Raw genomic sequence first — 22,529 nt, 5'->3', positions numbered from 1 at the left:
ATGGAGGCAGCATGAAAAAGAATAAACATAAGGAAGGTGATAGCATTGCAAGGATCCAATTTGATATCGGAGTGCCCAGCCATTGGAGTAGATAGGGGGGGGGGGGGGGCAGCGAGATATAGAAAATAGACACCTGGCCTGTGCAGTGTAACTGACTTCACCCAACAGGATTTGCTTCTTTAACAAACAAACATCCGGTGTGCTGTGATGTAGGATGTCTGCTACACAGGGGATTTGCTTCATAACATCCCAATTATACCATACTAAAATATATTATATGTAAAGTTTACTTAACACTCAAGTAGTCTTGCCATTTTGACGGTCTTTGGTCTAATCTATTTGGATTTCTCTGTGCTGCATGGAGGTATTTGCACATTTAAGTCTTGGCCAGTTGCTTCCTTAGATGGCTTGTCTTGGACCAGTGTTGAAGCCTCTTCATGGTCCTTTCGTGTAGACTGGCTTTGCCTTCCATCTTGTGTTCTGGTCCATTCTCTGTTCCTTTTGTATCACGGTCAGTCAGTCTACCCCATATGAACTTTTCAGAACTAACCGGGGCTTTATGTTAACATTGCAGCTTCCTTGTGTGGCTGTGTAACTTTTTGCCTTTAATTGTCCAGGGTGCCATCTGAAATGGGAGGCGTAGCTTGTTCCCTCGCTCCTGTTTGCAGATTAGTACAATATCGCCTGCGGTCCTGGAACTGCCTGTTAGGCAGAAACCTGTGCAGTTCCCTTGGGGAACACTGCAAAAGATTTAAGACTACAGGTATAGCAGTAAACCCACTTGGTAGCAGTCTGCACCACCCAGATTTACCTGGTAGCTGTGGCTGAGCAGTCAGACTTCCCTCAAGAAGAGTTAGGCAGTATGTAAAGTATACACAATAGGTACTCAAACACAATAGCACAAGCAAACACTGACCAGAGCTTGGTTTCAAAAGTATATAGTTATTTATTTTAAACCACACATAAGTTAAAAACACTCTAGCAAAATATAGCAAAACACTTCAAACACAGTTATTAGGAAAGTAGTTTCAACCCCTATTCCTATCTAGACAACTCTAAGTTAACACCACATAATTCAAACAGAGGTGAGTGCTTAACGTTAGATGACACTCTAGTAGATTCAAGGAAGGGATAGAAAAAGCAGAAAAAGGGTTAAACACACCACTCTAAGGTTCAGATCACTTGCAATAGGCTCAAAGAAGTACAAAGTCACAGGTGAGCAAAAGTCACTAGGCAGGGCCCACTCTTAGAGTAGCCGGAGCGAAAATGTGCCCACGATCACACTGTTATTAGGATTCAAAGTCTTGCAAAGAGTTAGAAAGAGTTTAGAGTGGCTTAGAAAGTTTAGCCAAAGTGTCCCAGGCACTCCCAGGTTCGAAAGCCGGGACTAAATCTACCCCGTACAGTCGGTGGCAAGGGAAGCCAGGCGGAACACGGTACCTTAAGCTGAAAGGATCCTCCAGCGGTGGCAGTTGTTCCAGGCAGTGACAGCAAGGCTCGACGTCGGTCAGGGGAGAAGAAAATCTCACTGAAGAGCAGAAGAGGAAGGTCGTAGCACTGCCCGGGAAGAAACCAGCCGCGGAGTCCTCCGGTTAAAGGGTTGTACCGACTTTCGCGGTTTGGGGGTAAAAGTGTGGTATTCCGGTTGCCGGGGTGCTTGGCACAGGCAAGGCGGCCACGAGATACCCCGAAGGAGCGGAAAGAAGGTGAAAACTGGTTGTCCCCACCAGTCAAGGGAAGGAGCCACTCCGTTAAGAGTTCTCCTCGGTCGTTGGGAAAAGTGGTGAGACGGTTCAGCAGGGCTCCACCGGTTGGTGTCGTCGAAGCAGGTCGGCTCAGCTCTTCCCTCGTCGGATTCTTGGTCCTGTGGCGACTTCTGAAGTTCCAGTCCCCAAAGCCCTGCTTTTATGCAGCAAACCCCCATTCACCCAGCCTAGCTGTCACTCAAACATGCTAAGTGGTGAGCCGGGCGGCTCACCACTTGGGCCAATCAGGACGGAGTGCGACTTGAGTTACCAAGGTAACTCAGTCCAGGGTGCCTAAATCCCCCTCCACCCCTCCTAAGTACCCCAGACAGAGTGGCACCACTTTGGAGGGCTTCTGTGGAGAAGCCCGCCAAAAGTGGAACAAAGGGCTCCACTTTGGGTCAGAGTTACAGAGGCGAACACCAACGCCATTTTAGAATCAAGTTTTGGCAAAATAACCCGACCGGAGTTATAATAATAAATATATAAACCGGCGGTATGTTTAAGGCTACCGTAAATAAATAATTAAATGTGTTAGCCTAAAACAATGGGAAATCCCATAGGGAAATATTCGCGGTCGAATATAAAAAGTAGTTTCCACTGCCACCAGCCAAAACTCGATCAGGGGGGACGGAGACGTGCCCCCTCGACTAACAGACCCTGGGGCAATTGAATTGCCCCAGCCAGTACGTCCACAATATGATGGTTTGTACTGGTTCTGTTCAGGATTCAAGACTAGCAAAGTCTTTGGTGAATTTACATGCCCTGGGAGACAGTAGTCAGTCCCAGGGTATGGAGTCTATGTTGGGGAGTCCCTAGGACACCCCTGGGTTACTGCACAGAGGGTGCTGTGTAACCCACATCACAAAAATACATGAGGCCCTATGGAGTAAAAGACCCCATAGCCCATTCAACACAAGGTTTGTCCAAGATAACACAGTTCAACATGTCCAAGAGTGAGGGTAAAAGAGTCTCACTCTTGGCAGGAGAAAAAAAATAAACCCCAGAAATCCAGCAGAGCTGCTGGGGGACTCACTAGGTAGGGAAATTCAGCCTAAACAGAGAATTCTCCCTAACACTGCCTTGCGATTTTCTCCTCATGCGTTGCTGTGTCTGACTGGGGTCTGTCAATGGCTGGGACTTACTGAGATGCATCTTCTGGGATTATGCACTTGACCCTCTGGCATAGGAATGCTTTGGAATGAGCCACGCCTGTTGGGGAGTAAATATTTTATTTTTGCAGCTTTTCTTCCACCGATCTCAATGGAACTCTTTCAATATTTTCGATAGGATTTGATTCCTGTCCTGATGATTGGCAGTAAGTGAAGTGGGTCAGGGTCATGACAGTGTCGGGGGGTGGGGGGAGGGGGGCGGTTGAGGGGGGAGAAGAGTGGGATCCTCATTTATCACACATGGAACACACATATCTAAAACTTCACTAATTTTACTGTTGTCAATGTGTACAGTCTATATTTCCCTCCAGCCGTGTTAACTTTGCCCTCCTGAGTTGTGAAGCCCTAGTATGCGCTTGTGTGCCGCTTATCTAGGGTTAGGGGACAGACGGAAGATGCTTGCCCTATCTAATTCAGGCAATGGGTACATTTCTCCAGTAACAAAACCAATGCCTCACTAAGGCTAAAACCAGCACCAGCCCGGCCACAGATATGTGAAATGGGCATATAGTGGGGCAGATGAGGCCCAATCCCTGTCGGAGCTTAGTACAGATGAGACTTGAGAAACCGGTACCAGTAGTGTGGAGATGGGGTGTGTGGGAGTTGGGTGTAGGGTAGTGAGTGGTTTAGTTGGTGTGAGAGGGAGAGTGTGGCTAGTAGAGAGGGGTGTAGGAGTGGGGTGTGAGAAGGTTTCAGGAGCAAAGTGGGGAGGGGGTGAGAATAGTGAGCGTGTTGTGGAAATGTGAGCAGGGCATCATATGCCGCAGTTTGGGGAAGAAGAGGGTAGAAATGTCGTAAGGGCAGTTAGTGAGGAGAGTAGTACAGAGAGGGCAAAGTACTAGTCTGGAGAGGATCAGGAAGAGTGCTGGGGGAGCAGGAAGAGTGCTGGGAGAGGTTCTGGTGGAGCGAGAAGGATGAGTGGTGATGGTGCAGAGAGGGGAGAAAGATCGGGGGACAAGAACATCTTATGGTTGAGGTAGCTTGTAGAAAACTAGAAACCTTGGAGAGACGGAGGAAGATGTGGGAAGGAGAGAGAATGGTTGAGTTGGACTGAGGCGTTCAGGGGGATGAGGAGAGTACTGAGAAGATCTTGTCTGGCTTGAAGATAAAAGGTCTCAATCATACCTCACCTGTAGAACTAACCATCCGTAGTGTAGGGCCAAGTTAGAAAGTTGTTGAGGGAGTTTAGATAGCTGCTGTATTTGGGAACCTTAATTAGTTGAAGGCAACTGTTTAATATTAGGTTACAGTTTTGTAGCACTAAGCGGGTATACGGAAGCCTGGGTTAGGGAGGACATGCCAAAGGAGACTAGATACTGAAGGGCCGCCCTATTGTCACACCCCAAATTACTTTTACAGCCTCTGTGCTACCGTGAAAAACCTTTCTATCGTTTCACTGACGTATCTGAAAAATCTTTATTGTAAACTGGAGAACCAAAAAGGATTAAAACCTTAGAAACCTTCCTGAAGTCTCTGCAAATGAGGACCATCTATGACAAAAGCCTTTTTCTCCTTGCACAGCTAAACTTTTGGGGGCACTGATCAGTTAGCAAGTCTACCACTGCAGGGGAACTCTCTCCTTTTGGAAGGCTCCTTGGTTTTAAGCAGCACACATTACCTTAAAGTGAGGTGCTGCACGGATACTTTCTATCCCTTTCCCTTTTAGTAACATTTCTGTTACTTTTGCGATGTCATAAACAGCCCGGTAGCATCAGAGGTTTTTTCCCACATGCACATTTGCATGCCATCACATGCCAGTATGACATGCTCAAAATGGGGATGCTACTCATTTTTTTGCCCTGTCCTTTGACCATCTTCCTGCCTTCTCAAGTCAGAAAATGCCATGTACGGCCAGCCCTTTTCCGGGCAAAGCCTTTGGCTGGGACTGTAGTTCCAATCTACTCTTTGGCCAGCAGTATATCTGTTACAGATGTGGGGCAAGAGGCTGTCCCTGATTTGAGATCCCATGCCAGTTTGGTGCAGATCCCGACTTCTGATGGGCTGAAGGGCCCTGGCTTGAATTTGAGGAGTTCTGCAGATCATTTGGAGCCAAGACACCCACGAAGAGTTGTAGCCTGCTGAAGACATCCAGCATTGCCTCCAGCCAAGTCCTGTTTAAGCCATGTCTCTGGATTGATTCCCCTGAAGACCTTCATTGTTGCTTCAACTCTTGGGATGGTGGGAGCAACCATTCCCTGGGTGAAGATTCTGCCCTCTGAAGACTTTCCGAATTGTCCCCCGAACTATCCTATTGGCTGCAGAGCTTCATCCAGTGCATCTCTGGTGCATCAGTTCATCAGGGTTTCGGCTTTGAACGTAGTAGGTTGCCAGTTTATGCCAAGACCAGTCCTGCAGCTCCATCACAAAGGGCCTTTCTGGAGCAGGTGTCCGTTTTGCACCATGGTCTTAGATTGCTGCCCTCTGACCAGGGTGTTTGCTGCTGCCCCCCTCAGTCTGGTCAGCCTGTAGGACTGCAGTGCTCTTAATCCTGAGGTGCCCGGATAGCCCAGTTGCAAGTTATGTGGAACAGTCTTCCCAGAGTGTGGCACTGCAGCCTAGCCGTACCTAATTCCAAACTCAAACTACAACTGTACTGGCACCCCTGGACCCCCTGCATCAAAATCAACCATTGAAGTAAGTAGGCCCAGCAAATCTAGGTTGTTTCTAGTTAAGGCGGAAAGCCTCATACCTAGTTGTACCCCCTTCCACCATAGTTATATGGACGCAAAGTCCTGAACCTACCTTTTGCCTGGCTGAGATCGGTTTCTTTAATGGGTCTTGGTTTTTTTTGTTGCTAGGAAACGGCTGAGGGAGAAGAAGAAAATGTTTGTTACTAGTGGGCTTATTAACGGAGCTCCACCGTAACATAAAGGATAGAGAACGTTGTGCCCAGTAAACAGTTGTTAATTAAGTAGATAAGGAAGCTGATTGATCGACCCGTAGTTGCTGCCAGCTGAGTGTTTGAAGGCAAGGCACTCGCAGAAGAAAAGCTGAAGAAGACTCTGATGTCAGCTGTGAAATAGACAGTCGGAGCCGCAGAGTGAATCGTAGGAAGCCGGAGGAGGCGAGGCCTATCGGCGTATGGGAAGAGAAAGTACGCTGACACTTCCATTCATCCTGTTAAGTGGATACGGGGCAGTAATCGGCAGACGCCGTGAAGGAGAGTCTGCCAATGATGGGGTGGGTGTTTGGACCTTGTTGAAACATCCCAAGAGTGATAAAGACGGAGCTACAAGCAAGTTGAAATACTCTGCAATGTTCAAACTACAAAGCTAAAAGGCTCGCAACTAGTTGATGGTCGTTAATCACCAACTATGATCATTTAAGGCGAGTTCATTAGACGGAGATCCCTTAACAGAAGCCCTCTGATGAAAGAACATCTATCTGATTAGCAAACGGGATAGAAACACTGCATTGGACCTTTGAAGCAAAAGAAGGTTGTGAGTCAGTAAGGAATTGACGAATGAGGAAAACCCACACCGGAATTAACTCTCCTGATTCCTTCATTTCGTATGATGAGGAAGATCTACACACTTATGAAAAACGTCTTCCTACCATATCCTTTTATTTAAGTAACAGAATTTTAATTAAAGGTTGTGTTAAGAGTTAATTTGGTCCAAGTGTGCTCTTATTCCCACGGTAAAGTGTGACACCACCCCATATTTTTTTTTAACTTGCCTTTGTTTCTTCCCTACTTGAGCATTCTATTTACCTTTTGGATTTGCCAACACTTGTTCACGTCTACAGTCTTCCTGCTCCCTGCAGCAGGTACTTTCTTGGAATTTGTGACTTAGTGGCAGAAGGCCTATTTTAGCAGGGAAGGAATTTACAAGTAATAGGAGCCTTATTTTATACAGCAGGGGTAACTTGTTTCCTTTGCTTTTACGTTGCTTTTTAACCATTTCCTTTTCACTTTCTTACCTGGTTACATGTTTCATTGCTGAACTATTCCTTACTGTTTTAAAAGTGAGGCCTGTGGGATCTCTAGTAGGCACCCCAACTGTGGATGCATATGTGTTTATATGTATATAGTGTGACCAATCGTGTGATTCGGTCACTTCTCCCGGTGGAGCATTTCTTTGTGAGACTAGGGAGGTGAACCTGCTATGCAATATTCCCCATAGTGGTGGCGGAAAGCAGGATCTCGGAAAAAGTTAAGTGTCCTTAGTTGATGGACACTCCCGTCCCCTGCACACTATATAAGCTGGTAGTATAGCCAGTCAAAATGTAACCTGTTATGGAATTATATTCGTTCATGCAAATGCCCCACCAGCTGCACACATATACAGTGCACCCACGCACCTTATGACTCTCTCTCTACTGACTTGAACTACGGTTCCCGAGGGCGTTCAACCTAGCAGCGCTTTGAGATCATACCAATGATACCTAATGTGCTATATAAATGCAAAGTAACAACATATTCATATAAAAAAAGTTTCTATAGTGGAAATATTGGCTGATTCATTCAGTAGATGCAGTCTATTGTATACATTTATTCATACATTTGTGCAAAATAGGTTTAAACACCAAATACATTTTTAAAATACAATTGTATTTGTTAAAAGAACAAAGAAAAGCTTGACTCATTTCGGTAATTGCAATCCCTTCATCAGGAGCAGAGGTTTTCAAACATAGGTACAGTCTTCATGCTTCAGTATCCAGTAAAAGATTAATTAAACACTTGTCAGTATAGGTTCCCTTAGTTAGTGATTCTAATGATCAATTATATGTAAGTTAATAATAGATAATCTAAACGCTCAATATGAATATCACCTTATGTGATGTCTCTGTGAAAATACATCCATGTATTGGAGCTCCAGGGATCCACTCAATCTGTTTCTTGATTATGACCGGGCTTCTTGTTTAGTGATTCTATGAAATAAAGATATTGTGCTGATACTACTAATAAAGAACAAAACATTTGAATGCAGCGAAAGATTAGAGGAGCGTACCTCAGATGCAGATTCTGTCTGCACGAATCTGCTGTGCAGATGCTGCTTATAACGAAGTTGGTAGAATCTAATGTTTGAGTTGTTGCTGTCTATTCAATAGAATCGGAAAAATTGAGAGAAAAACGCACAGTTGTTGAAACTATTGGAGTCAAAGGCTGTGAAGTATCTGGATGGTAAAAGTGCCATCTTACCTTAGACTTGCTAAGGATGTGTGTAATAGAGCTTAGAGAAGGAATGTCGGGTGCGTGCTGCACCAAAACTTGAGTGCTCAATATCTGATATATAAAAAAGAGATGGGTATGACTAATGTCAGTACAATGTACCCAAAAATGTTAATAAATATCTCCATAGTAAAGGCACAGTCATACCACAGCCTTGCTGAGAATGTGAGTGCTGACACAAGGTTTGCAGTAGCGTGATGCTCAAGTATAGCGCGTGGTTACAAACACCCAATCTGTAGAGAAAATAAAAAGGCGCATGGAGACTTAATTTAAGATAGACCGTTGGTATATCCATGTGAATTAATCATGGAACATTAGTGTTTTAGCTTACCAGTTATAAATGTGGAGATTCGCAGACAAAAGTCAGTTCTAGCGCAAGAGCGTGGAAGCTATCGCTACAAAATGGCGACCTTGGAATATGACTGCAGTGCGTTCTAGTGGGCGCAGTGATGTCATATGTCAACTAACTGATCCACTGCATGTAGGTGTCGAAACGATTGCTAGTAAAACTCAAAACAGATGAAATTGCTTCACGTACATATGTCTATTACATTTCTGTAGATTATTAAATTCAGTAAAGTCAAGCAACTTCTAATTTACAACTTAAAATTCCAATGCAACATATACCATTTGTGAGTGTGATGTTAAGGTGGACTGATAAATGTGTATAATGTCCATGGTCCTATCTAGAAAGGGTATACAGTCTGTGGATAGATTTACTTAAAAACCAAGTGGTATTCTATTACGAGCAGATAACATACATCATATCCATTGCAATCAATGCTCCATATAGGATTTTGAGGTGAAGGTATTTTACTCCCCATTTTGAGATTTGAAAAGTAAATCCAAGACAGTAATAAGGAGTTTTCATTTTTGCAAGAGTTGTGTTGGATATCCATCCAATGTGTGCATAAATTTGAACTTTTGGAAAATAATAGAAACAATATAGTCTTATTTCATGTTTTCTGGCTTCAAATCATTTATTACACTTGTGGAAAATGCTCTCTCCCTCAATAACTTGTAGGTGTGTGCTATCCAGCTGCATATTTTTGACATTAGGACACAGGACCTCTTAGGAATTTACTATAGCTACAGAACCATATTCCAACTAGTTGGGTATTCATAAATCAAGTCCCTTTCTCTACCAGCATCACTACTATGCCTTTCCCCTCTGACAGCTGCTGTCTCTTTACCTATGTTTCTGCTCTACACTTCCTGTTGCTACTTTGTTTCCCTGTCTCCCCCTTTGTTACTCTACCTCTCGCTATTGAGTGTTTCCCTGCTTGTTGTGCTCTCTTGCTCTGCATATCCTGTCTCGGAATACTTGTATTGGGGTTTCTCTCCTCTGTCTTGCTGTCTCAATTGTTCTAACTTCAGTGCCTCTACTACTGTTAATTCCTCAGATTTCTCTCACATTGTATTCCTTTCAATTACATTGTTACATGTGCCCCAACTTCAGCCCTTTGTTGTCCTGTGTCTCTTAGGTTTGTAATCGCTCTTCCTCTCCTTTTTATTTGTAATTTGTCATAGCAATATTAATTTATAAATATAAATCAGTTTGAAAATTAGAGGGTAGTTCCGTTCAAATGTATGCACACTTGCTTTTAAAAGTTATGCTTGCAGCACTGATGAGACGTAGAAGTTCTAAACCATTAAACATTTATCCTCCAGAAAGCTAGGTAAGTTCTGCTACAATTCAAACCTTTTATCTCCATCTTAAACTCATAACACTGCACGCAGATGCATGAACTCACAAAGCTATTGACGGTTTGGAACTTGTAGTTGAAACCTTGATCTGTGTGGCAGGTTTATCAACCCACTGATATATACATTTCCAGATCAGCTTTTGACTCTGAAATGCTTGTAGGTTTGGGGCATCGGCAGTCCCATGCTTGGCTTACCCGGCATAACTGCCTCATCCCACGATCCATGCCTCTTTCAATGAACTATCCTACGCATGAAGGAGGAGATTTATAGAGGTACTAGAGATTTGGCAGTGTCACACAATAGTCCGACATGGGAGAATCAGAAGTATGGAAAAGCGCAATACTGAGAGCAGGATGGCTTGATGTCTACCACAGCAATGCAATTTCTCTCACACTGTACACCAGTGTGCATACTTCCACCCCAGGAGAATGGAGGGGAGAGCTCAGACAGTTTCTCTTCAGTGCTTTAGCTACATACTGAAACTGCAAACTCATGTTGGTACTGCGTCAATACAATGCCACTGTTGAAAAATGCAGGTACTGTTACAAAACATAGCAGTCCTGCTAGGAAATCTGGTTATGATACCACTGAATGCACTTTAGCCCGGCTGTGAATAGTTCATTGTCCCACATGGCAGTTCTGCTGAGCAGCTAGGGTTCTGTGCTTAAATATATAGCAGGGCTGTTAAGAAGTACTAGTACAGTCAACCCTACTAAAAATATATACAGCAATGTTGGGAAGTGTTGACCTGGTCTAACAGCTAGTCAAGATGGGGGAATGATTGCTAATGTCCCATTAAAATGATATAAAAGTCCAAAGAATTGCTGGGAGATTTTCACCATTCCTATCCGTATGAATGCTCTGTGCAGGGGATAGTGGGGTAGTAAAAGTAACACCCAGACCATGCATCCAGTCGTGCCTTGCTTGCTCTGCTGTGACTAACAAATGAATGTGTCCTTTTATGCATGCACTCACACACAGACGCACACATACAAAAATACTTGTAATATTTTAAAACAATACCAAACATATCTACTAACTTCACATCAAAATCCTTTAGAAGTAGAAATTCCAAACAGCTGCTTGCTCAGAGGCTCTCAAACTAAAACACATAAGCCTCAAGCCATTAAATGCCATTGATGTGCTTGTGAGATTAAGAGAAAACCTAGTATGAAATGGCTATGCAAATCACTAGAAAACCTGAAATAATTATACATCGGCAGAGCGGCCTCTATTGAAACTAATTAAAACAGCGGCGATGAACACAAAAATGCAGCCCTTGCTAGAACACATTTTTACACTGTACTACACCAATCTTCCAAATCGGGCTCAATAAGATAATGAAACTTCCTGAAGTGTCAAAGCAATTTGCAATACACATTAGTGATGCAAAAGTCTTGAATAACATTGTAACAATGAAATTCAAAGCATTTGAACAAAGTTAAAAACTAATTTATTTCCAAGTGTTACACTTTACAGACTCTAAAGGTATTCGCTAGATGAAATAACCAACACAGTAAAGTGTTAAATAGATCATGACCCAACCAATTTGGATGTCAGCAGTGAACTCCTTGATTTATGGGGGTGCTGCCAAGAATAGCCTCGTAATGGATATGAATAGGAAAAAGAAAGGTGCCGTATTCACAAGAATTAAGTGTGGAAAAAACCAGATATGCACCGTATCTGGAGTGCTGAATGGAATATATGTAGGTAGTGGAGTTCTGACTGGATCAGACGTCTATCTTGGGGCATACAATTCAAATATCAAATAAGATTAGTAAAACGGTTCTAATGGACATTGAAGATAATCAGATGCGTGCGTTTACATAAGGAAGGGGTGCTCAAATAAATGGCGTTCATGTGAATTCTTCATTGAGTACCAAAGGAGCCAAGAAGTCCAATTTACGAATACAAAACATTTCTTTTGGCTAAGAGTATATCCATGTTACCCTCCTCTTGGGGGGAGAGGGGGGGGGGTTCTCACAATCTCAAGTACGACATACCTCAACTGTGCTATCGAATGTTTGTTTTCATAAAAATGTCTTGCCACTGGGGATTTCTGATCTGATTAGTTTCATGTTCTGTAATTCTTTCCTTTATTTTACAGGTAGTCTGACCTACATAGTATTTACCACATGGGCATATCAATCAATACATCAGAAATTTAGAATCACAGTTGGCAAAATGGTTAAGTTCAATTCTTTTTGTGCAGTATTGTCTCATGTGGTTATTCTTTTGGGTGGTGTTGCAATGGCTGCACTGCAGACACCGGAATGTGTGGTATTTGGCTTTACCCAAAAATGTTTGTTTGGTCTGAGATTTTTCTGCCTTTACAAATTGTCTGAGCTTTCTACCTAGAGAGTAGGTGGCTTAGGGAATAGTCTCCTACGTTGGGTCTAATCTCATAATTTTTCCAATTTTTCTTGATACGGTTGATATGTCCACTTTGTTTAGAGAATTTCATCAGGTGTACAAAGGGTGATTCATTCTGTCGATTTGGGTGAAAGAAGGATTTTTCTAGTCTGAGTTTCATTCCTCCTTTTAGCTTGTGCTAGAATGTCATCAAGATAGCCTCTGGCTTTGAATTTGTTGGACACATTTTCTGTCGCGTCACAGCAGGTCTGATCACCTGAAATGATCCTTTGCATTCTCATGTACTAACTTGGTGTGATATTATTTTTTAGTTGTCCTGGATGGTGACTTGCGTAATGTAGTGTGATCTTCATATCGATAGGTTTTCAATAATGGAGGGAATGAATCCATCAGTCTTGGGACATCTGTTTGAGTAAGCCCTGTTCAGAAAGGGCTGTCTTTGGCTGTCTCCCTCGAACTGCCTTCCAAGGAACTCAACAGTGTTATTTAGTGGAAAATGTTCAAAGTGAGGAAGTCCCACCCTCTTACCCCACATTCCAATATCAACTAACACGCACGCGCCATTGCGCGCGCTGTTTGAGTAACCCCTGTTTAGAAAAGGCTGTCTTGGGCATGTTTGGGCTTGTACGCCCTTGATCACTTGGATTGTATACACGTTTTTTTTGTCCTATTTTTGTCTTTGGGAGGATTTTTACGATTGTCTTTCTCTGATGTGCCTATATTAATCACGTTTATTACTTTGTTTAATTTTGTAAATTTCTGTTTTCTAAAATGTATTTGATTTGACTTTTTTCTTTTTAAACCCTGGCATGAGGTTCTGCTCTTGCTTTGGGTCTGTGCCTTTTTTTTCTCTTCTCGTTTGTTCTCCAGTTGATGTCGATATTACTAATTACTGGCATGCCAGACCCTAAAGCAATTGCGACCTGCACCGCCGCAGCCCTGGTAACTTCCCAGTCCTCTTCCTGATTTATTCATTTATCGCATAAAAAGGCCACCCCAAATGCGCGCACTTGTTCCCCTTTGGTGGATATCCGGCACTTTTGTGCTCCAGCCGCCCGAGTTCCCTCTGTGGGAACTTTACCAATTATAGCCCCCCCCCCCCTTCTAGTTCAGACGGCACTCCCGATTTAAGGAGTACAATGCTGGTGGCCTCTAGTTCGATTGCCCCACCCTCCTTGAATCTCTAGCTCAAGCGGGGGCAGTTGACTTTAACAAGGCAACCTCCACCCCCATTACCGGCACTGGGGGCGGTTGGGGTTTTGCATAAAAAATCATTTGGGGATGGGTTACATTCTCCCACTACGGTTGCGAGTGGTAATACCTCGGACTTACCGCTCGTTGCTGTTATTGATTAAAATCTTGATAAGATCGGGCGTGTGAGGTCGGATGAAATCATTCCAGTACTTGCTCCCTTGGTTATACCTCTTCCCGATGTTCCTCCTCTGGCACGGGAACTTTCCCAGTCCCTGTAATGTTCTCCCCTTCTGCGCGTAGTGTGACGGCCTCATTTATCTCTTTTTTGCAACCTACTCTGTTGCAAACTTGCATCGCCATTTGATTTACCGAAGGTAAGTGCTGCGAGTATATCAGTAGGGTTAGATATTTCTTTACAATCAATGAATACTTCCCTTTTTGCCCTTACCAGGCTTTATGAAACCCTAGACAACTAAATAACCTTGCAGCATGGGCTGATAACCCAACTTGTCCAGGCTAATGTAAAAAATGGAACCCAGTGTCGCCATTGTATTGGTTGCTCCAACATTAAGGGTGCTGTCTCTACGGGGTATCTGTAACCTGCCCCTCCTGTATCTTCTGAGGATATTTTACTCATTGACTGCTCTGCATCTCAGCAATCTGTCTTTATGCAGAACGAAAGCAGAGAACAACTTACTCCTGCTAGAGCTTCGAGGTCCTTAAATTCGAACTTGCAGACAAATGCCCTGGTTACCTTCTCCATATCTAATCTCCCCTAATGACATGCTAGTTTCATGTGAACTTGGTGTCCCTTGTTTAAAAGGAAAGAAAAAGAGAAAAACTAAGAATGTAAGTCCATCTGAGCTCACTCGAACTGATTTGACTTTGACTCAAGAGGATGCTTGCCAAGACGTTGTGGATGTGATTCCAGCCCAAAATTACAATATCCTTGAGTCTAAAGTTAAGACGGTTGTAATCAACTTACAAAGAAGCCTAAAAATATTACTATCTGCCATAAACAAGCCAATGGCTGCCCAAAAATTCATTCAAAAACTGGTTTTGCCAAAATCAGCCACTGCTTTAGAGCGAGTGGCCATCGCAAATAAATATTGGAAGTCTTGCTCCTAGCAATCTGGGTCGAGACAGCTATCCCAGCCCCACTCATTCTTTAATTTATGAACCACTGGATGATCTCGCTCGGTTGAACGAGCAGGAGCATGCCTTTGACCCCAGTCTTTTGCTAAAACGACATGAGAACAATACATCTGACAAAGTTTTGCCTAGATTGGCTTGTGGTCTGGTTGCGTGGCCCTTTGGAAAATGATGTGCCGTGCCTAATATTCACAAGCCGCCTACTCTGGAGTTTTCGAGGGAGGAAATGGACAAATCATTATGCTGATTATTTTTGCCTCCAAATAATCAAAATCCAATTACCCCGAGAGTAGGCTCCCCTCTCAGGTGTCTCCCCTTCCCTCTAGTATCGGCCTGGAAATGAAGCAACCTTTGCTTCCAAATTCAAAACGTACCCATTTAATTCTTCAATGTCGGCCCCATCTGTTTCCTGTTTTTGATCTCAACAGACCATCCATTATGAATATTTTGGCGGAAATGCCAGCCCTGGAAGATTTTACGACGTCTGACATTGACCAAATAGAATTCCTCCACGACCATGGACCTGTCGGTTGTGAGGTTGTGGATGAAGTCGGCTCTTGTCAGAAACGTCCTGTGGCAGGCCAGATTCGATCTTTACCACTTAGGTTTTCTGCTAATAAACCAGTCTTCTTTTGATCACCAATATGTCTTGAGTAAACATCATAGCTTCCAGGATAACAACTTTTCAAACCAGCATCCCAGCACTTCTCAGGTTGGCAGAGCAATCACTAAGGTTGCCCCTGGGAACAATTGCAATACTGTCCCAAACCAGCATTAGCTTTCAGATTTAGTTTTTATTTTATTTAGTTTCTTTTTTTTTTTTTTGTATATACCCTTGTTATTTAGTCTCATGGAATACTAGGGGCTTTAAGCATCTTACAAACTCCAAAAACAATCTTTTCAGAGCCTACGATATCAGAGCTCTCCAGTAAGTATGGCTCTCTGTTGCCCTGGTTTGGGATCAACCTATTGTTCCTGTTAGGGGTCGTCCGATGGCAGGCCTACTGGTTGTGGTTAAAATTACCGCCAATTTAACTTTGGAACCTTGGGCGTCACCTAGTAGTTTCTTACAAATGGTTAAAATTAAGTCAAACTCAGACTATTGCCCTTATAAATACTTAACAAAACCCTGCAGCTGTGCTTGATGAAGTCTTCAATAGTGATCTGGAAGATTTAGCGACTTTAGAAGACTTAGCTACTTTAGACCGTAGCTGTGCCCATATCATTCTGGTGGGTGACTTTAATATTATGCTTATTGAGCATCTCTTAGTCTTTGACTCCCTTTGCAAAGCACCTGCATTTTCTCATTAAGGGGCGGCAAATGCACAACGGTTGCATTTTAGGAGATTTTCCCGTAAGTACATGGCATAGAGGCTCCCTGGGTGCTCTGATCGATTATATTTTTGTGGACAGTGTTTTGTTCAATCTTATTACCAGATTTCAAGTAATCTCTGTCTTAGTGACCATGACATTCTTGTTGCCTCTAGGTCCTGGCCTAACCCCAGGGCCCCCCCGAGACCTACCTTGGCTACTAGTATGATTCTGAACAATGTGAAAAATAGATTTTATTGGACTCTGTCCCTATTGGTAGACTTTATTAGCCGGTTGCTGAAGAGCCTTCAGCAACTTCTGTAGTATTCCTTATGGCTTCTACATGTTACTGGCAGTCAAGCATGTGCAATCTACATGGATGAATTTGCATCTTGTGGTTTCAGCTTTGGCGAAAGGTATGTATATAGAGATGTATGTGTGTTCGTCCTCTGCCTAAGTGGGTCATAAGCATGTTCTTCATTCCAATATGCAATAAACTAGTGCAGGTTTGTGTAGCTTCATGAATGGATGAATATGTACTTCATGTATAAGCGCGGCTACGTCGTCATGTCAGTGATGACGGCAATAGTTTCTGATTTCCCAGTCAGTTGACCTGACCGATCAATGTCAGTTCATGTTGTCCTGATCATCAATTGGGTATGGTCTGAACGGTTGTCTAAGGCAATATCACTTTTCACATTTGCGATGCATCGATAATTACAGTCATGGGCCAAAGTGCAGGGGGCGCGAGGGTCACATTTGGCCCCTCATCTACACCCTTCGTGAAGCCACATTTAAATGACTGCTGTCACCATACTATTCGCTAAAACCATTATAATATGATCAGGGCAAGAATGGGGTGCCTGAGAGGCACCCGTGAGACTGGGGAACCTTATGGGCGACCCAGGACCATGTATCATTAACTAAAGCAAAAAGGGTTTCAGTGGCATGGGAACTTCAGAAGTAGTCCCTCTGGTCATCAAAAGTTAGTCAGTGAGCGAAAATAAAATGGGGGGGGGGGGAGCGGTTGAGGGGCCCTGTTGAGTGTACCTGAAATCTCCCAAAATTAGGTATTCGGTCATAAGTGTAAAGCTGTGACGCATCTTATTCTTAGTATTATGTTCCTTTAGTAGTCCACCCAGTTCTGGGTGGTCACATGACCGCCATGACCAAGCCGCACATCTGCAAGCATGCCAAGACTTGTTTAACATTTATTATTTTGGACCATTTATAGGGATTTAAACAACTGCTCACTGTTGGGACAATGAGCTAAATTGTATATTTTAGGTTTGTTCTGGCTATGAAGCTTAGTATCCCACAGTTCTGCAACTGGCATGCAGAAGGCACCGGTATCGGCCTGTGGCCTGTGAGAATGTTTAAATCTCAGAGGTTTCAAAGCACGCGCAGTCCATGAAGTAGACGTTTTTTGTTTGTGATAACAGGCCATCTTATTTCAAACTAGATAAGCAAAAGCAGGTTTGATTTGACCATACACACTGCTGTCTTGTCAAAGGATATTTGCACTGTTTGTGTTGAGGAACATATGAATGTTAAATGATTAAAGTTCACCATAGGGGTTACTGTGTCATGTGTGAATAGTCTGCCAAGCATTTCCCCTCCTTGTGTTTTTTTCCCCTTGAATGCAAGTTTTATATTTTTAAGTGGTTATTTGTATATTTAGGTGAAAAGCTAGTTGTCTTGAAAGCAAAACTGCAGGAGGTCATGAAGCTGAGGCGGAATGAGGAACGGCAGAAGCGTCAGGCACTTTTCAAACTAGATAATGAGGATGGCTTTGAGGAAGAGGAGGAAGAAGAGGAAATGACTGAATCAGAGGAGGAAGAAGGCAACAAGGAGGTACAGAAAGCCATGTATGAAAATGGATTGGGATAGGGTCAAAAATACTGTTGTGACTGCATTGAGTAGATTGTCTTTTTGAGAAATCTGAATCTGTTGGCCACCTACTGCCTCTACAACAGAGGTCACCAACTTTTCGCTCTCCAGATGTTTTGGTCTAAAACTGCCATCTGCCATAAGCAGCTTAGTCAATGGTGAGGGATTGGAGTTGTAGTTCAGAGCATCTGGAGAGCCGCAGATTGCACATCACTGCTCTAGAAGGATAGTGTTAGGATGGACTTGTTCTGTGTACTTGGGCGTGTTTGTCTGGATATGGAATGTCTTTAAATTGTTTCACAACTATTGACTTTTTTAATACTAACTATATTGCTTGCCCAAAATAAAGTGTGAATTTACCACTGCTGCAGAGTCCTGCTCCTCAAGCTTTTCTTGAGTGAATGCCTTTCTATTCAGTAAAACTGACAGGCCTTCTGCTAAGTTGATCTGTTTATTGTGATGTTCCCTTACAAATGGTTGACATGTAAACAAAATGCAGGGTATCTGGAGACTGATTAGTGATGCAGTTTTACTGTAGTGTTTGATACCTAATTTCTCTAACTCTTAGCCCTACCTCTTGATTTTATCCGATTGTGCAGGAAGGGCATACTAGCTTAGTCTGTAGTTTGTGTTTTATACGCTTGATGCGCACACACACAAAAGAAATTGACCTGCCCACTTGTGTACAGTACAAATGAACCAATTTACAATATGAATGGCTTAAAGAAGGTATTTAGTAACTTTTATGTTGGAGTATTTTCGTGATTTCCTGTTACCTCTTCTTTTACTTGCATGTGTGAAGGCATCAGAAGCATATGGAAGGTATTTCCTAGTTACAATGAATTTAAAGGAAATTGCATCATATACAAAGATTGTCTTCTGTAATGTTTAGCTGCTTGGTTGGCACCTTAGAAACTTGTATTGATGTTGCCCTTAGTAGAAGTGGCACTACTTGGCTAAAGCCCAAGAGCTCCTTTTCTAATGCTACAGGAAGAGGGACTGAAGGGGCCCACAGCAAGTGTTCTGGAACAATATCCTTTAGACGCTCACAGCTGCTTAAGTATAGAGGTCAAAAGCTATAGAGTAGGGGTGTGTAACCTTGGGCACTCGTGATCTTTTGAACTATAGCTCCCATCAGCATTAGTCAGCATCAATGGTGCAGCATCATGGGTGTTGTAATACAATCTGGGGAGCAATAGGTGCAGACCCCTGCTCTAGGTAGTACAAAAGTCAGATGTCCTATGTGAAGGAGACTGCTCATTTGAGCTGGAGCGGGCATTACTCATGGCCCAAATCTCTCTGCTAGTTTATGGGTGGGGAAGAAGCACCAGAGGCGCCTCACCCCGGCAGTGCTGCAAGGTTTTTCCAAGCTCAAATATTCAGATAAGAGACCTGGAGTCTCGACTCAAGAATCCTCCTTCCAGGTCAATGGTATTTGCCATTATACAGAGGCAGCTGGCACAAGCCGCCCAAACTGAGCGGGTGAAATCGGAGGATGCAGAATTTTTCACACACAAGACGTTGGTAATGTTCCACAAGATGCGACTGCAGCTTACCACGCCTTCCACTGTACCTGTTTTGCATTGTGAATCCTGATAGCTCTCACTGCATACTTCAGCAGTGCTACGTCTCACAATACCCCAGCCAACGAGCTAGAGGCAATCATGGCTGACCGGTTACAGTGCACCCTCTGTAGAGTTGCAGACATCTTACGATGCCACATAGTGAAGTCCTGGCATCAGAGTTGTCCTTTAGGCCTGTAAGCTCCCAAGTAGAGAATGCCTGCATAATGTTGCGCATATGACAGTGGGCACTGCACTTGGCAGACCTATTTCTCTTTATATATAGCAGAAAATCTGTTTGTTTTTTCCTTGTACAATTCCACACCTGTCCACTAGTCTGCACTAAATATGGCATAGCAATCAGTTAGAACCCTCTAGACATTACTAGCTACACATCAATGTGGTCGTAGAAGGATCAGATAAAGCTCATGTTAAGCGTCTCGATGCGATGAAGAAAACTCACAGGTCCTACCTTTCAAGGCCCTAGGATGAACCGTTTCTGAGATATTTGCATCGCACTGCAGAGGATACCTTTTTAATTTTGTGTAATTGCTATGCTTTTTTCTTTCGAGATGTGTCTAAAAAATGTATTGGACAAATGAATCCAATATCAAAGACTGTGAGATTAAGGGCTTGTCTACTGAACCTGTGCGGTGTACGGTTACTTTTTGCTAGTAGATTGTTCGTGAGACTGGATGTCCCATTGCTGCAGGGCATGACTCCTTTTGCAAAAAAGGAGGCAGAGGTCCCAACGAGACTTGTTGGTGTAGCACAAACTCTGTTGAGGTGTTCTGACCAATTGGTCTGGGACCTGATGCAGATTTTGCTTCTTGCCACATCCCTATTGAGAAGGGCAGTTAAATGCTTGAGCTTAAAGGTGAAAGGCCAAATTGAGCATAGTGAACTGGGCCCGATTGCTGATGTGATGCAGTAGTGGCCCAAGGAAAACCAAGAATTGCATGATGTACATTTGGGAAAGGCCTGTCTGTGTAGTCCCACAGAGGAATACCCAGGGTAATTACAGGCCAGTGAAGGGTGACACTCTTTTTAAACATCCAGAGAGACCTTTTGGTAAATGCGTCTATTCTATGTTCTGGGTGTCTGGTTTCTGTGTGTGACACAATGAATGAGACGGCCCTGCCTGAAACGGTCATGAATGCAGTGTGGTGTGCTGAAAAGCTACATGCTTGGCCCAATCCACATTCTTTGTTATGGGTGGAAGTGAATAGCCTGTGAGCCTGATTGGCTGCCTTCCTGCATGAACTCCTTTCTGTGCGATTGGCTGACTGAGCCTTGCTCAGCCAGAGTGAATGAGGGACAGATGTGAATGTCTGGGGACCTCTCAGTTCCCAATTTGTTCAGAAGCTGAAACTTGAAACAGCTTATCATTGAAGCCCAGCTGGAAGAAGAATTGCTGCTGCTTTCCTTCAAAATCTAAAAGCTGTCAGTGACTGATCAGAGAGAGGATCTAGCTAGGAGACCTCTCCCCGAGCTACAAAGGAACATTGTGCAAAATCTGATCTTCTATGTACCCTGGAAGCCAGTCCCGAAAGGCTATCGACTGGAGAAGGGTCCACTGAGAATCTTGGCAGTGTAGCACCAGGACATCGAGGCCATCGACGTCCATTGCCGTCGACTGAGGTTCAGAGGATTTCTGTACCGCTGGAAGCCAGTCGTGTCGCCCAGAAGCGGGGACAGCTTGACGTTGTGCTGCTTGACTGGAGCCGCAACACTCCACCTTTCCCTAACATTTGAAAGAAGGGCTCCCTTGCCATCACCATTGACTGCTTTGTCCTGCCAGAGAAAGTCACGGTTGTCAGCTAACGAGGAAAGTCCGCCGGTGGGTTTCCCGTCGCCAGAAGCTGACAAAGATGTCCCGAGGACAATGACGAAGTGAAGATCCGAAGTCCAGCCCATGGTAGTCCCGATGCTGAAGCTATCCTGAGTTTTGTGCTGTGGCTGCAGCACCGACAGGCCAGAGGACCGCCAAAGCATCTGACGCCCGCTGCTGGGCCTACATCCATAATTGAGTCTTCTTTGCAGCACCAAACTCTTTGCACCGAGGTGGACCGCACACCTCATCTTCACAGGACTTGGAAGATCAGAGCTGCAATCTCGACGCAAGTGTTCACCTTTCTTCGAGGAATCTCAACACCCTGTGGCTCCTGCTGTAGAAGAAGAAACTCTTCTATCCGTTAGATTGGGGTGACCTTTTTGACGAGAAAACAAGACTGATTAATCATTTATGGACTGGGCTTGATGACTCTTCTATTACAGGTTGCCCAGTTGGAGGGTGCGGGGGGGTGGGGGGGGAATCCTCAATCAGAATTGTGCCTTAGTAGCTAAAGAAGCATTCTGCCATTGTTTAACCCAACTTGCCTTCCTTCTCATGTTCTACGCTGTTACACATTGCTCCATGATTTGTATGCCAAAATAACTGTCAGCAGTTGATGCATTTTAAAGGAATCAATAGCGAAGTGTGGTCCCACATAGACATTGTATATATTTGCCATATTACAAAGTCTGTTATTGAACATTATTTGTATATAAAGAGATGTTAGCACATAACCTAGTATGTGGACATTCCTTTGTAGGTGCTTGGGGACTACACTGTACTTAAGAACCAGCCCGCATCACCTCCTGAGAGCTTAAGCCTTGGTTGCTCGTCCATTGCTACCACAATAGATAACATTGGCTGGGGTAATGTGCCTCTGGTCTGCCATATAGAGGGCAGAAGTACAGATACCCCTCTCCAGTCTTTACACCTACATGCAGCTGAAATTTGTAGCAGCAGTACTGGACAAGACTCCAAACACATTTCCTTTTGTTTGTCACTTCTTCTGATGGGAAAGAATTTATTTTTTGCAACTATCTTTACAACTTTTATGGGACCCTCTGCATATCTAACTAATCTGGACCCTAGCTCACCTGTTGGCGAGTGTACTTCTTGCCTGCCTTCTGAGGTTCTGGTGAGTCCTTAAGGCTTCCATTGCAGGTCACCCTGTTCCCCCCCCAATTTAGATCTAAGGAGTAGCAACACTTCCACCCGCATGGGAACTGCTGGCGGTAAAGTGGCTTTTTCTGTCAACTATTTTGAACGGGCTGGTGGCAGTTAAAGCATTTTATTTGCATCGTTCCACCATTGACTTCAAAGGGGCCCGAAGATACCTCCTTATGTTAATATTTGTCAAGTGCAGCTTTTTACCAAGGGGCATCATGGCGCTAAACGGGACTTCCAAACCCAGAGAAC

At 43.8% G+C, this 22,529-nt stretch overlaps 1 protein-coding gene across 1 annotated transcript in view; it reads left to right on the top strand.

The window, feature by feature from the left end:
• CLSPN (claspin) overlaps positions 1-22,529 on the top strand; it is a 503,683-nt gene that overhangs the window by 168,852 nt on the left and 312,302 nt on the right. The window contains exon 10 of the mRNA XM_069622600.1: positions 17,509-17,681. Coding sequence (XP_069478701.1) covers positions 17,509-17,681 — 173 coding nt within the window. The remainder of the gene's footprint in view (positions 1-17,508; positions 17,682-22,529) is intronic.

Source organism: Ambystoma mexicanum, chromosome 11 (genome assembly GCF_040938575.1).
Source record: "Ambystoma mexicanum isolate Mex_15411 chromosome 11, UKY_AmexF1_1, whole genome shotgun sequence".
Classification (NCBI taxonomy): Eukaryota; Metazoa; Chordata; class Amphibia; order Caudata; family Ambystomatidae; genus Ambystoma; species Ambystoma mexicanum.
Note: the sequence above shows the minus strand (reverse complement) of the source record. Positions and strands in the feature narration are given on the sequence as shown.